Consider the following 13,762-nt stretch of genomic DNA (forward strand, 5'->3'; position numbering starts at 1 on the left):
CTTTCGATCGGCATCGGACTGCTTATCTCAGTCGCGATGCTCCTTTATCGTAGACGTCAATGTCATGGCCAGTACTGCCATTACGGTTGGTAAGATCGATGCGGGGGTAGGTCGAATTGTCTTGCGTCTGCACGGGTCCTCCGCTGTGTTTTCGGAACTATCCTCCACCTATCCCCTGAAATTACTATCACCTCGCATAGAACAAGATGGGGTCGCTGTGGTCTACAATATGAGCTACGGAGGGGGTTTGGTGGGGGGCGATCGTATCCAGTTGAGCGTAGATATAGGAAGCGGGGCATCACTCGTCGTGCTCACTCAGGCCAGTCGGGTCTATATTTCGCGTTCAGACCAAACTTACATGCAGATCTCAGGGGTCTACAAAGGTGTTCAAGACACGGCCGGGAGCGAGAGCGTCCACGCGGAACGCCAGTGAGATCACCGAGCAACGCATGACGGTCAGCGTAGCGGACGGCGGGGCGATCTTCCTCCTCCCGGACCCAGTCACCTGTTTCCGCGCGGCGTCGTACAACCAGCTGCAGGCCTTCCACCTCGCACGCGGGGCATCGGCCGTGTTGCTGGATTGGGTCACGGCAGGGCGCAAGTCGCTCGGGGAGGAGTGGTCGTTCGCGCGGTATTACAGCTTGAACGAGGTGGTCGTCGAGGGAAAGAGGGTCGCAAGGGACGTGATGTGTCTAGAGGAGCAGGGAGAGAACGCTGGGCCGTTGGAACGACGTACACTGTGTGAGCGACTGGCGCCCTATTCGTGCTATGCCACTGTGATCCTGTGGGGCCCGCTGGTGGACGGCGTAGTGACGGACCTGGAGGCTGCGTACCGAGATATTACGGTGTTCAGGCGGAACGCGCCGCCGTCGCTGCTGTGGTCACTTAGCCCGCTGGTGGAGTCTTCAAGTTCGCGGCAGGGGCGTATCGTGCGAGTGGCTGGAAAGGAGACGGAACAGGTGAAGCACTGGCTGGCGGACGCGCTGAGGGCGCTCGAGGAGGTGATTGGGACGGACGTCTACCGGAAAGCCTTTGTATGACGGCCATCCTGCCAATAGAGCCAGTTCCAAGTGAATCCCGAGGTCACAGGCGAGGCGTTGACTGCCGGATAAGGTCAAGTCTGTTATCGCTAGACATTCGGATACGAGTCTTATCGACTGGTCACAGTCCTCAGCGCTAAATCCTCTCCCGGTTTACTTCATCGCTTGACTCTTCAGATGTTTATAGACTCCTCCTTCGCGTGCCCCGCAACCCAGCTCGCGCCATGTCTGAAAAGTCCTGCAAGAACGACCACGAGCTCGGCGTGCACGCGGACCCCGTGCCAGACGGCCAGGATGCCATCTACCGCCCGGAGGTCGACACTTCGGGCGTGGATCAGAAGAAGCTCATGAGGAGGATCGACATGCACGTCGTCCCGTGGCTGGGAGTTCTATACCTGCTCAACTTCCTCGACCGAGGAAGTATCGGGAATGCGAAGGTGCGTCTTCTCCGGACCAGAACGCGCAGACGCATATGCTCACTATGTCCGCGCTGCATAGCTCTATAACCTTGAGAAGGACATCGGGATTACGGACAGGCAATACCTCATTGCGCTTACCGTCTTCTTCTTCCCTTACTCCCTACTCGAGGTGCGTGGTATGACGTGAGGTCGACCGAACATGCTTGACTTGGATTATATTACAAGCCTCCGAGTAACGTAGCCCTCAAGAAGCTTCGTCCCTCAAGATGGCTGTCCTTCCTGATGCTGGGATGGGGAATCGTCATGGTGGGTCTCACCTTGTCCAAATGGCGCTAGACCTCACTCGATCGTAGACCTTGCACGGTGTCATGCATGATTATGCCGACCTTTTGAGTGAGCGGCTTCCATTAATGCATTCATCCTCTATCTAATCCGCATGCAGCTCTGCGATTCTTCCTGGGTTTCTTCGAAGCCGGGTTGTATCCAGGCATCGTATTCTACGTACGTTCCGCATGCCTTCATCCCAGGACTCGGATCATCTGACATCCCCTTCGTAGATCTCATGGTGAGCATATGTGCATAGATCCTAGCCATGCAGCACCCCTTCACACGTTTGAAGTTGGTACAAGCGCTCCGAACTTGGTTCGCGCGTAGCCGTTTTCTTCTCATCAGCAACCGTAGCCGGAGCCTTCAGTACGTCCGTTCACATACACCGCTGACATCACATCCTTAATCACACGTACCTAGGCGGCCTCCTCGCCGCGGGCATCCAGAACATGCACGGCGTCGGCGGCAAGCCCGGCTGGGCGTGGATCTTCATCCTCGAGGGCCTCTTCACTGTCCTCTGCGCCGTCGCGTCCTTCTGGATCATCCAGGACTTCCCCGACACCGCCAAATTCCTCTCCGAGCCCGAGCGCGTATGGGTTGTCCGCCGCCTCCAGGAGGACCAGCAGTTCAGCGCAGGCGGGGAGAAGTTCCAGTTGCGGTATGTGTGGGATAGCTTGAAGGATGTGAAGACGTGGTTGGCTAGTAAGTGCTTCACTGGGCACCATGCCGACTAATCGTTGACATATTCTCTTATAGTGGGCATTTATGCTGGCTTGTGAGTTACGTCTGCCGTGCATGGCGAGCATGCAACTCATTCCGAGATGCCAGCGACGGGCCTCTGTTTGCCTTCTCTTTGTTCACGCCGACTATCATCAACCAGTTAGGGTACACGGCGACCATCGCGAACCTCCTCTCTGTCCCCGTATATGCATGGGCATGTCTGGTCACCGTCGTAGTCGGCTTCTGGGGCGACCGCATAGGCCACAGGGGTGTCCTCAACCTGTACGCGATGAATCCTGTGCCACCGCTGGCGCTCACTAACCATCTGACACTGGTAGAGTCCTCTTCGGCACGGGTCTGGTCAGCTATGTCATCCTGATAGCGTCCAGGAACCCGTCCCTGTCGTACTTTGCAGTGTACCTGGGCGCCTCGTGAGTGCTGCTGTGTCTGGGCTCTTGGCACGTCGCTCACACGACCGACTCTACAGTGCCATCTATCCAACGATCCGTATGTTTTCCCATGTGATGGCCGGTGTAGATGCTGACCACAGCCTGTCACTGCATTTGACATAGCCAACTCGGTGTAGGTGCCCTGCAGGGTCCTTCCCCGTTGAGACTTATGTGGCTGATGTGCTATGTAGCGCGTGGGTGTCGAGTAATACGGAAGGGTCTTACAAGCGCAGCGTTACCTTGGGCATGGCTATCGGGTTGTAAGTGGCGGTTTCAGCGACGGTTCTACCTTCCGTCTCTAACTTAATCACAGCGGGAATCTCAACGGCGCCGTCTCCTCCAATGTGGTATGTCCAACTCACTTCACAGCGTCCCGCCTTCCACTCACTTCTCCCGTACCCCAGTACCGCGCCGTCGACAAGCCCTGGTACAGCCTCGGGCACGGGATCATCCTCGCGTACCTCGCCATCGGCTGGCTGTCCTCCCTCGCCCTCCTGATCTACGTGCGGCGCGAGAACGCGCGCAAGGCCGCAGGAGCGCGCGACGAGGTGATCGAAGGCGTGGACAACAAGCTCGCGCATCCGCGGAATGGGACGTTCGCGAGTGTGGACGAGGCGAGGCGCGAGAGGGGGGATCGGTGGAGCGGGTTTAGGTATACGTTATAGTGGGCGCTGGTGTTGTTGTACGTGTACATATAGTTATGGGTGCGTAAAAGTACGGGCATTATTTAAACCTATGTTTGCAATGTGGCGCTTGTGATATTTTTCGCCCTGACTACACTTCTACCATGCGTAGCCGGAGGACGCCGGAACTTGCAAGACGCCCTTAGCTATGCGTGTAGGCAAGTTCTCCAACCGACTACGTCGGGAGTCCGAATATGGCCGAAAACAAATACGTCCGAAAACGGAATCGTCCGAGTGGTCGCGCAAGAAGGAGGCTAAACGTCTTCTCGACGCCCAGAACCAACGCGTCGCGCTGCAACTCCGTGATAAATGAACTGAGGATCGTATGTTCCCGTCACCTTCCATGCTATGTGGCGCATATTGCACGAATTCTCCTTATCGCCAAAAATCTTGGTGGGATAGCGGGTTCAATCCATTAGAAGAGCATATGCTTGATCTTTCTATCCAACACAGATAGGGTAGCAATGTAGGCGATGAATAGCGTAGACCGGGCGTAGCAAGAGTAATACACGAGGCAGACATCTTGGGTTTCGTAACATAGATCCAAATCAGAATGGTGGGTGAGGGAACGACGGCGGCTGCAGGAAGAAGGACGATCCGTCAAAACAGGGAAACCGCTATAGCTGCTCGCGTGACTCACCTACAGCGAAATAAATGTACACAAAGAACCCGAAAAAAAAACCGCAACAAAATCATACAGCGATGGGGGTCCCGGGGCGGATGTGCGGGAGGCCCTCCTCGAGCGGGACGGGCTTCAGGTCCGGGTGGCTGAACGACTGCGTCCGGCGGACCGTGTCGGACCAGTCCTCCTCCTCGCCGTCGCGCGGCTCGCTCATCGAGCGCGCGTGCCCGCGCGACGTCGTAATGACCTCGGAGAGCACCGTCGTGTCCGGGTAGCTGCCGCCCCCGCGGCGCTCGCGCGTGGGCAGCAGCGCGGGGCGCGTGATCGCGAAGAGGACGACGTTGAGCACGCCAGAGGAGGCGAAGAGGACGTCGGCGACGATGGTCGCGGCGAAGGGGACGTCGTCGGAGTAGAAGGCGCGCCAGCGGACGACGGCGATGGGGAGGACCGTGATGGTGTACACGGCGGGGTAGCTGGAGTGGGATCTCATGAGTGTCGTGATGTATGACCTCTCGGAGAGGTGACTCACAAGAGCATCTCCATCGCCAGGCGTCCGGCATCCTTCATGCCGTTGCTGCTCGTCATATTCAAGTGGGAGCGCTCCTCCCTCCGCGGGACGCGCACCTTTAACCCGTCGATGATGATATAACCCTTAAGGACGAAAGCAAGCGGAACGTATAGAGCGATGTTCAACAGCGCTGCAAACCACATCCAGAAATATTCCAAGGCGATACGCTCCGCTGGGTATCTCGAGGTAATCCAGCACCCTGAACACGCTGGTCAGCCTCCCTGTATCATGGGAAGGATACAACGTACAGTATTGGGTATTCCCATAGTAATCCTCTCCCTTGTGCGTGCCGAGACCGAGCCCGATAATTAGGGCGATAAACGTCCAGATGGCGCCGAGGATCGCGAACGCGACCTTGGGCGAGGCATCTGGCCGCCAGCGGAAGACGAGAACAGCGAAGGTATGGAAGGCGATAGCCTGTGCAGCGGGTCAGATGCTTATGGCCAACATGCCCGGTCGTCATGCTTACCATTGATCTAATCGGGGCACGACATTTTAGCCTTTAGAGACGGTGCGCGTAGATATAAGGAAGACTTACGCTAAGGCGACGCCAACGTCCCCAATCTGTTTCAAGGCGCCCTGGGCGGTGCAGAAAGAGCCACCCTCGACGTTCTGGAAGGGAGCGTTGGGACGGGGGTGGCCTGGAGATGCATCTGGGGACTCACCGACTTTACAATCCATCGGATGTCCATGATACCTCCTGGACGGCTGTTAGACACTATGCATGTATTATTTGCATAGACCCACCGATGGCTTGTATGAGGTCGGAGACGAGGAGACTAAGGAAATAGAAATGTACATGTGTGCCGGTCCTCCACTTGCGCGAAGAGCCAGGAATGATCTTGACGGCGCCATACTGCAAGAAAGAGTTGTACTCCTGCACACGGAAATAAACAAAAGTGCACGCACTGCGATGTATGCCAAAAGGGCGCATACGGCGGCGGCAGAGAGGCAAGCGGTCTCGACGATGAAGACGAGGCCGAGCCGTTCACCAAAGGTGAACTCGCCTGGGTTGGCGGCGTAGGCTGCCATGTACCATCGACGCTGACGGTGGCGGGGGCGGGTGTGCGGACTGGAGCGTAAACATGGCCCGTATTAATATTAAATATTCTGGTCGAGTATGTATGACAGTCCAGATAAGGCTGCCCCTGGCTGCACATGAAGGCCCGATCGAATCTGGCAATCGACGGAACGCCTTCGTCGAACCAGCACTGCTTTCGGAATAGCGCCAGGCACAGCCGCCGCCCTCCCGCCTCTATTGACCCCGCAGCCGCCCGCGCCGGCGCCGTCTGGGTCCTCTCGACGGCCTCTGCCACAGTCTGACAGACGCCCGCCGCCCGCTGTCCACAATACATACTATCCGACATCGAACTCACTCGGGGCCGTTCGTCTTCTAGCTTGGGGCACTCGACTGCGCCGCAATTTTTTTTGCATTCCACACACCTACTCCTACGTCATGTCCATTCATTTCTGTATGTATAGTCCGGGAATGCCCCGTGCCCAGAGTGTCCGTTAGTTCATCGTGCCCGGGCCCTAAACAGTACCGTTTCTCAGATAGGCAGGAAACTGCCCGTCCAAGATCGCATCCGGGCTAGGCGTCGTATAGCTGGCGTAGCAGTCGAAATCGTAATCCACCTCCGTCAGCCGCTGCTTGTAAGCAGCGATAAACGTAGACAGCTCGCACAGGCCGTTCGCGTCCTCCGCGCAGCCCTGGATACCGGTCAGAGGGAGCACCGCGTCGTTCAGGATCCACCGGATGTGCGTCGGCGTGCTCGACGCGGGACAGGAGAGCACCTGCCCGACCAGGTTTGAGCCGAAAGGCGCAATCTGGCTCACAATATAGGACTGCAACGCTCGGTCAGAAAATGCACGCAGCAGCAACTACTGGTCTGTCGAGTTCCTCACCCTATCGTATGGAATGTGATCGGTCGGCAAGGGTCCAGTCCTTGTCATGCTCGTCATGTTCATCGTAGTCAAAACTACCGTGACAGTTAATCAACTATCTGCCTGGCCTACTCGTTAAGCGCGATAAACTCACTGGCGGAGATAACTGTGTCGTGACTAGCGTCCACATAGATGGGCTGATTGAGGGGGAATGTCGCATCGTTGGCGAGTGTAGTATTCACTTCTGCCAATGGACCCGTGATGGGCTCCTGAGTAAGACGCGACACCAGTTCTCCGACCCAGCCAAGGCCCATGGCCGCAGATGTCGGGTTACCGGGACCGTTGTTGTACCAGAAAGAGATGTCTGCGCTGGTCATAAGGAGCAATCGCATTTGATAGCATACAGAACCCATACCATTGGAATATTCGTACCCCTCCCACTCTTCCTGAGTGAAGAGACCGCAGAAATCGGAGAAACCCAAGGCAACAGTCTGTCCAAGAGTCAATCTGGCGCATCGCCGCCCGAGCGTGCCTAGAACCCACCTCATACGCGCAAAGCTGCTGCATCGAGTAAATGTCGGAAACAGTCAGATTCAGCCCCGGCAAAAACGGAGAGATCCGCTCGAGAGCAGGGGTTAGATAGATGGCAATCCAGTCATTCTCCAAAGAATCTCCGATACTCCCGATAGGCCCATTGTTGTTCGGGCAAGCGTTCGATGGCGCCAAGGTATTGTTGTACCCAGATGCTTCGATTATGATGGACTGGTAGTAGTCTTGAGTGAAAGTTTGTGCTCCGAAGAAACCAGCAGCAAAATTCAGCCTGCGCCACATTCTGTGAGTGGCTCATTTATGGGCGACTAAGTCAAGAACGTACGCAGAATTGAGCATGCGGTCTGGAAGACGCCAAATATATTGTGAGCACCGAGAAAGGACAGATATAAAGCCATATACCTTCAGATGTAGTCCTGAAGACGGGTAGCTGAGTGAATCCCTTCAAGAGCTTCCCGTATTTGACTCTGAAGCCTACACCCAAGTCATACCTTAAAGCAGTGATCAAATCTCGATTTCAAGAAACCCCATAGTTCACTCACATCTGTTCGCGGCCGAACGGAGTCAAAATCTCAGCACCCAGCTTGTACTCCCAGCTCGCCAGAAACGCCAAAGCGCCCGACGCATTGAACCCCGTGCCATTGACTACACTCGCATGCAGCTTCGCTGCAAAATTCGCCGGGCCGGACCCAGAGGTCGGGTACCGCGCGCCGTGGCGGTGGAGGAGGTGCACCTGGGTGATGCTGCAGTTCGTGGGGACCTGCGGGGACGCGTAGGGCAGGCCCTGCGCGGCGGACGGCACGGAGTACCACGGCGAGAGGTTGCCCCAGTAGCGGATCACGTCGAACCCGGGCGTCTCTGGCCCGGAGGGGAGGGGGTCCGAGAGCGGGTACACGCTTTCCATGTAGGAGGGAGGGGCGGTCTCGATGGCTGCGGCCTCGTCTCCGGCTAAGATACATGGTTGTCAGATTAAAGCTACCTACGAATATCAGGCGAAGAGACTGCATACTGGGGGTCGGACCGGGATAGCCTACCTCGCTAGCGCCTGGAAAGTACGAAGCGAGGGCGCTGCCACTGGCACCTGGTGGAGGGAACACTGCAGAACTCGTGGCTCCAGCATAGTTCGACGCTGGAGGGTCGACGGGCTTCACCAGGGCTGCACTCGCAACAGCGAAAAGCAGAGGAAGGGCTGCGAGCAACATCGTGTCGAGCAACCCGGCCACGACTCTCGAAGACCTTTCCTGGCTTTCAAGATGTCAAGTCATTTCAATGCCAGTTAGAGGACTTCTTTTATACTGGGATAGGACATGAAGTTCAGGGTCCACGGACCGCACTATGTGTTGCCGATACTCGACCGAACCCACTGAAATAGAACGAAGAACCCCCGCCATGAAGCACGAGAACATGGTTAAGGGCGCCGACCCTATCAGGGTGTCGAACGTGCGCCCCTCGCAGCGCACGCCGCACGGGAGGTACGATCAAAGGGCGCAAGAGTCGGCGTCTCTGAGAACCGTCGCAGCACCGACTGGGAGAGCACGCTCAGCAAATGCATATCTCGAACACCGGGTTCAGTTCCACATAGCACAACGTCAAAGGTAGGGGTACAGATAGCGTCAAGGTCAATTGAACATGATTGAGATTGCAGTCGATGGGCCAACAGGCATGCAACGCCGCGATGGGGAAGGGGCTTCGGATTCGCATGTATTGACAGCAGTGTGAAACTCTAGAATCAGATATAGCCCCGCGATATACACTTCAGTCACAGCGTCGAGCAGCATTATACCAACGACAGGACTGAACGAGTCTCGAGCTCGAAGCCGCTCTCAAATCCAGCTTCGAAGATGGTGAGGGCAAAGGTCAAGCCATATATAACCGGCACCAGCCACAACCAAATTGTGGCGTACGAGCGCCCCCCGAGCTTCAGGCTACATACCTCACAGGCTAAGATGTAAATTCCGGCAGTATCGGAGTGGTATGCATCACTGCTACAACATAGCGAACGTGCGTAGTGCTTTAGTGACAGCCGACGCACGCAAGAGGGAATTGTTATTCGTGGTGCTTTTCCGAGTCCTACCGATACACCCTAGCGTACCACCGTCGTACAAAATATCATTTTTATGCCGTTCCATTCCTCAGAGCCGGAGGATATCTCCCATCTATAATGGTATCCGGCGTCGGGACGGTGTAATTGGCGAAACAATCGAAGTCGTAGTCGATCTCTGCCATCCGCTCCTGCATGCCTGCAATGAACGCTGATAGTTCACAAAGGCCATTTGGATCTTCCTGGCAGCCTTTAAGGCCGGTCAGGGGCATGACAGCGTCGTTCAGGATCCATCGGATGTGCGTGGACACATTCGAGGCGGGACACGACAGAACCTGCCCGACTAGATTGGACGCGAAGGGGGATACTTGGGTCGTGATCCAAGACTATAGATAATCACGCTCAGCAATATTCTTGGAGCCCCAAAGGCGACGCTTACCCTATTAGCTGGAATATGGTCCACGGGCAGAGGTCCGCCAGCAGCTAAACTCGTGAAGTTCATAGTCGCCACAACTACAGACAAATGAACACGTCAGACTCGCAGCAGAAGAAAAAAAAGTGATACTTGCTTGCGGAGATAATCGTGTCATGAGTTGCGTCAACATATATTGGCTGGTTCAACGGGAATGTGACGTTGTTCGTCAATGTGGTGTTCACCTCCGCAAACGGACCGTCAATGGGCGTTTGCGTCAGGCGAGCCATCATTTCGCCAACCCAGCCTAGCCCAATGGCGGCTGAGGTCGGGTTCCCTGGACCAGTACTATACCAGAACGAGAGGTCTACACGCAACATTCAGAAAAATGGTTTGATGCAAACAATTCGTAACATACCATTCGCATAATTGAACCCTTCCCATTCCTCTTGGGTAAATACACTGCAGAAATCAGAGAACCCAAGAGCAACCGTCTAGAATTTGAAGAAGGTCAGCTCCGTCCAAGAGGCTTTGGACTGTGCGAACCTCATAGGCGCATGCTTGTTGCATATGATACAAATCCGTGATTGTCAAGTTGAAGCCTTGAATCAGGGGCGCTACTCGTTTCAGAGTTGGCGTCAGGTACTGTTCGATCCATTGTTCCTGCAAGCTATCGCCGTAGTAACCTATATTTTCGGCATTGTTATTCGGGCATGCATTCCAGGGGGCTAGTGTATTATTATAGCCGTCTTCTTCAATGATGATCAGTTGGTGATAGTCGGTCTGATAGGTCTGAACACCAAAGAAGCCTGCCGCGAAGTTGAGGCTGAATAGACTTGTTAGGGACTGACTTGAAGCATAGGTAATCAAGGACATACGCAGATTCAACCATACGTTCTGACGACGCACCAAGCATGACACCATCAGTTATTGAATTTGATTTTTTCAGATCTTCTCACCTTCTGAAGTTGTACGAAACACGGGCAGCTCGGTGAAGCCTTTCAGTAGATCGCCATACTTGACGCGAAATCCGACGCCAAGGTCAAATCTGAGTGGATATAGGTATGCGAGAGAGAAACAACAAATATTCGGAGAACTTACAGCTCCTCTCTTCCAAAGGGAGTCAAAAGTTCGGCGCCCAGTTTGTAAGTCCATGTGTTTAAGAACTTCAGAGGACCTGATGCACTGAAGCCAGTAGTAGTAGAGGTATTATGGAGCTTGGCAGCAAAACTCGCTGGACCTGCGCCGGATGTGGGATATCTTGCGCCGTGACGGTGCAGGAGATGGACCTGATTGATGCTGCAGCCGTCTGGATCTTCAGGGGAAGCATCTGGCAAACCGTGTGTAGAGGACGGGACAGAGTACCAAGGTGACAAATTGCCCCAGTAACGGATAACGTCAAACCCGGACGATTCAGAGCCGGATGCCTTTGGGTCGGTCAGAGGATAAATGCTCTCCATGTCGGACGGGGGGGCCGTCTGGATGGCTTCCGCTTCATCTCCAGCTGAGTGCACGTGCATGTGTGAGACCCAGTGGGTGTGCAGCATAGGCTATAGAACATACTTGGGGTTGGTCCCGGGTAGCCTACTTGGCTTGCGTCCGGGAAGTACGAACTCAGGCCGGTGTTCGTTGCCTCTGGAGGGGGCCATACAGCTGATGTGGTCGAACCAGCCCAGTCAGACGCCGAGTGAGCAGCGCGGGGCACCGCAGATGTGAGCACTGACGGCGCGACACCGAGGAGGAGGAGGAGGAGCCCAGAGAGCATGTTACTACCGTTATGCACCTTGACTGCTAGTCTTCAGCAGCGCTGGCCGAGTACGTAGGTCTGGGGGTCCTGCCATTTATCGGAGGCCCTGCGGGATTTATACCGTCACTGTCGAACCCTTGGATGTATTATTGGCCCATCAATGAGGGCATGTGCGCTGTACGGGCGTCACGTACCATAAGTTCGGTATAACCGTTCCCCGTTCCCATCAGTGAGAGACACATCGCGGTTATTAGAGAACGCGACGAGTATAGAAATTGTCGCATAACGTATCGTTGAGCAAGTTTGATTGTGCCGGTCGGCTTGGGCAGCTTGACAGCCTCGTACGACGCCTCTCTGATCTCCAGACTAGCACTCAACCCCGCAGACGCACGAACGTTCGAATTCTTGTTTCACTCATTCGGGCATGTCGATGGGGAACGGCAATCCCTGACTTACGGCTATCGAATGGCGCTTGGCTTTCCTCATGTCCTTCCCCGCGTTCCCCGGGTGCGCCCCGGATGGTCGGCGACGCGCTTTTACCATGATTATGTCCGATTCGCGACGCCAAACGGTACTGGGCGCATCCCTTTGTCGTCTCCAAAGGTAATTGGAGTCGCCAGCTCCAGAGGTCCCAGAAGGTACGTAAGGTCGTGCTACCTATGTGGTACAGGAAGTAACAAACCAGACAGTTTCCAAGAAGATCACTACGCTTTTGCGTCTTTAGCATTGAATCCAGAAGAGCTACGACTCCACGTGAAGAAGAATCTCGGGATAGATTGGGATCCTAAACGGGTGGGGGATGCTTTCTGCCAGCAAGTCGTATTTGTGGGCATTTATGACGGGTGAGCTCAGTCAGCAATCATAACAGGCCAGCGACTAACTCAGTGTCGGTATCAGCCACGGGGGGACTGCTGTTTCGCAGTACTTGCGGCAAGAGCTGCACGGTTTCTTCGAGTCTGTGAAGAAGTCCGATATACCAGAGATGTACCAGTGGATCAAGGAAATAGGAGGATATTTCAAACGGTTCACCGGGGGTGCACTCGCGCCCTGGATACATGGCCCCGAAGGCACGGAGGAGATGGACTTAGAAGCCCGCGCGACCCTCGCATTCTTTGAGGTACGTTATCATTTCCTTTACCAAGACACGTTCTTTGTCTCACCTGAGCAGGTCGACCGCCATCTGTCCATGGACATCGAAGCAAAGAAAGCCGGCGCGACTGCATCTGTGGCCATCTTACATTCTTTGGACGTCCCAGCGACTCCATTCTTCTTGTCAGACAAGCTGGCTTTGACTGTCGCGCACTGTGGGTGAGTTGGAGGTGGGTATCTAGATAGGAGCTCTAAGTGTATTTCCTGCGCGTTAGCGATACCCGTGTCTTGCTCTGTTCTACAGACGGAGGCAAGCCACTCGCGATGACTGATATCCATCACGCGGATACTCGTACAGAGGCTATGCGCCTGCGGCGGATGATGGGCCAAGCCTTGATTACAGACTCTTTCGGAGAGCAGAGGTATTGTTACTGTTTCCAAGCATAAGATGGACATGGTTGTAATAACTTGTGCTATAGGTGGATGGGCGCTCTTGCCAACACCCGAGGGTCTGTTCAATTAATGCTTACTGTGTCCATGTCCTGATGAAGTGAACAGACTTGGTGACCTCAAGTTCAAGCGTTTCGGCGTCACACCTGAGCCTGAAGTTAGGACGAAACTTTTGAAAGGTAATGCATCTACGGTGATCTCTCATTGTACGAGTCCTTATATTTCACGCAGGCCCTGAATGGGCTTACATGATCCTCGTTTCCGACGGCATCTCCTCAGTCGCCTCTGATGACGAGATTGTTGATCTAGCCAGGGATGCGCCAACACCTAAGAAAGCTGCGGAGAAGATACTTTCTTACGCCGAAGAGCTGGGCAGCGATGATAATGCTACTGCAATCGTCGTGCCCCTAGCGGGATGGGGGAAGATCCAAGGACCAGACAGAACGAAGGATCTGCGAGAGTATAGGCGTGAGCAAGCTGGTGAGCATCCACTCTGACGGTCGAATCGCGTCAATCAGCTCAATGGGTTAACTCATGCAGTGGGCACTGAGAGACATCAAAGAATGTGATCAACACGTCATCTACCATATACTCAGCTTTTAATGCATATGCCCTATGCTATATCTTGTAGCCGTATGTCTTACATTCTAGCATATCATAACGTAGTGATGTCATTCCTGCATGGACAATGACGATATCCGTTGTACATATGCACAATACCCATTCCTGTCTATATACCTCTGAGAGACGCGTACTTCAAAA

General features: G+C 54.8%; 6 protein-coding genes across 6 annotated transcripts; 3 read left to right on the plus strand and 3 right to left on the minus strand.

Moving 5' to 3' along the window:
- Positions 1 to 64: 64 nt before the first annotated feature.
- GLOTRDRAFT_68273 (UreD-domain-containing protein) lies at positions 65 to 1,040 on the plus strand (the record flags this gene model as incomplete). Its single annotated transcript, XM_007862745.1, has 2 exons — positions 65 to 328; positions 372 to 1,040. The coding sequence occupies 2 exons, from the start codon at positions 65 to 67 to the stop codon at positions 1,038 to 1,040; spliced, it is 933 nt and encodes a 310-aa protein (XP_007860936.1).
- Positions 1,041 to 1,264: 224 nt separating this feature from the next.
- GLOTRDRAFT_113154 (MFS general substrate transporter) lies at positions 1,265 to 3,698 on the plus strand (the record flags this gene model as incomplete). Its single annotated transcript, XM_007862746.1, has 16 exons — positions 1,265 to 1,477; positions 1,539 to 1,628; positions 1,685 to 1,765; positions 1,813 to 1,852; positions 1,902 to 1,960; positions 2,017 to 2,024; positions 2,079 to 2,152; positions 2,207 to 2,488; positions 2,543 to 2,561; positions 2,615 to 2,788; positions 2,845 to 2,937; positions 2,994 to 3,013; positions 3,079 to 3,088; positions 3,147 to 3,215; positions 3,269 to 3,302; positions 3,360 to 3,698. 16 exons carry the CDS (start codon positions 1,265 to 1,267, stop codon positions 3,618 to 3,620), a joined length of 1,527 nt encoding a protein of 508 aa, XP_007860937.1. The 3' UTR covers positions 3,621 to 3,698.
- Positions 3,699 to 3,949: 251 nt separating this feature from the next.
- GLOTRDRAFT_135219 (uncharacterized protein) lies at positions 3,950 to 5,889 on the minus strand. Its single transcript, XM_007862747.1, has 9 exons — positions 5,738 to 5,889; positions 5,576 to 5,684; positions 5,494 to 5,528; positions 5,367 to 5,440; positions 5,298 to 5,304; positions 5,077 to 5,245; positions 4,790 to 5,027; positions 4,279 to 4,733; positions 3,950 to 4,216 (listed from the first exon to the last, which is right to left on the minus strand). Exons 1-8 carry the CDS (start codon positions 5,858 to 5,860, stop codon positions 4,331 to 4,333), a joined length of 1,158 nt encoding a protein of 385 aa, XP_007860938.1. The 5' UTR covers positions 5,861 to 5,889; the 3' UTR covers positions 3,950 to 4,216; positions 4,279 to 4,330.
- Positions 5,890 to 6,361: 472 nt separating this feature from the next.
- GLOTRDRAFT_113156 (phosphoglycerate mutase-like protein) lies at positions 6,362 to 8,463 on the minus strand (the record flags this gene model as incomplete). The annotated part of the gene is made up of 9 exons (XM_007862748.1): positions 6,362 to 6,673; positions 6,734 to 6,807; positions 6,867 to 7,076; positions 7,128 to 7,203; positions 7,256 to 7,532; positions 7,587 to 7,605; positions 7,664 to 7,752; positions 7,804 to 8,209; positions 8,271 to 8,463. 9 exons carry the CDS (start codon positions 8,461 to 8,463, stop codon positions 6,362 to 6,364), a joined length of 1,656 nt encoding a protein of 551 aa, XP_007860939.1.
- Positions 8,464 to 9,269: 806 nt separating this feature from the next.
- Positions 9,270 to 11,531, minus strand: GLOTRDRAFT_52825 (phosphoglycerate mutase-like protein). The gene is made up of 9 exons (XM_007862175.1): positions 11,278 to 11,531; positions 10,816 to 11,218; positions 10,674 to 10,762; positions 10,593 to 10,611; positions 10,261 to 10,540; positions 10,133 to 10,208; positions 9,872 to 10,081; positions 9,742 to 9,815; positions 9,270 to 9,688 (listed from the first exon to the last, which is right to left on the minus strand). Exons 1-9 carry the CDS (start codon positions 11,477 to 11,479, stop codon positions 9,377 to 9,379), a joined length of 1,665 nt encoding a protein of 554 aa, XP_007860366.1. The 5' UTR covers positions 11,480 to 11,531; the 3' UTR covers positions 9,270 to 9,376.
- Positions 11,532 to 11,926: 395 nt separating this feature from the next.
- On the plus strand, positions 11,927 to 13,569 carry GLOTRDRAFT_124309 (protein serine/threonine phosphatase 2C; the record flags this gene model as incomplete). Its single annotated transcript, XM_007862749.1, has 9 exons — positions 11,927 to 12,099; positions 12,151 to 12,303; positions 12,359 to 12,578; positions 12,630 to 12,769; positions 12,826 to 12,972; positions 13,030 to 13,059; positions 13,109 to 13,179; positions 13,232 to 13,480; positions 13,541 to 13,569. The coding sequence occupies 9 exons, from the start codon at positions 11,927 to 11,929 to the stop codon at positions 13,567 to 13,569; spliced, it is 1,212 nt and encodes a 403-aa protein (XP_007860940.1).
- Between the last annotated feature and the right edge of the window lie 193 nt (positions 13,570 to 13,762).

The sequence above is a fragment of the Gloeophyllum trabeum genome, assembly GCF_000344685.1.
Source record: "Gloeophyllum trabeum ATCC 11539 unplaced genomic scaffold GLOTRscaffold_00001, whole genome shotgun sequence".
In the NCBI taxonomy this organism is placed as follows: domain Eukaryota; kingdom Fungi; phylum Basidiomycota; class Agaricomycetes; order Gloeophyllales; family Gloeophyllaceae; genus Gloeophyllum; species Gloeophyllum trabeum.

What these genes read in the sequence shown, in the direction of transcription:
- GLOTRDRAFT_135219 (XM_007862747.1), bottom strand. Translation starts at nt 5,860, where the DNA reads ATGGCAGCCTACGCCGCCAACCCAGGCGAGTTCACCTTTGGTGAACGG. An exon ending in CCCTTTTGGCATACATCGCA is followed by an intron (nt 5,685 to 5,737) that starts GTGCGTGCACTT and finishes TCTTTCTTGCAG; the next exon opens with TATGGCGCCGTCAAGATCAT. An exon ending in CTGGCGATGGAGATGCTCTT is followed by an intron (nt 4,734 to 4,789) that starts GTGAGTCACCTC and finishes ATCCCACTCCAG; the next exon opens with CTACCCCGCCGTGTACACCA.
- GLOTRDRAFT_52825 (XM_007862175.1), bottom strand. Translation starts at nt 11,479, where the DNA reads ATGCTCTCTGGGCTCCTCCTCCTCCTCCTCGGTGTCGCGCCGTCAGTG. An exon ending in CCCTTTGGAAGAGAGGAGCT is followed by an intron (nt 10,763 to 10,815) that starts GTAAGTTCTCCG and finishes ATATCCACTCAG; the next exon opens with ATTTGACCTTGGCGTCGGAT. An exon ending in AGGGTTCAATTATGCGAATG is followed by an intron (nt 10,082 to 10,132) that starts GTATGTTACGAA and finishes TGTTGCGTGTAG; the next exon opens with ACCTCTCGTTCTGGTATAGT.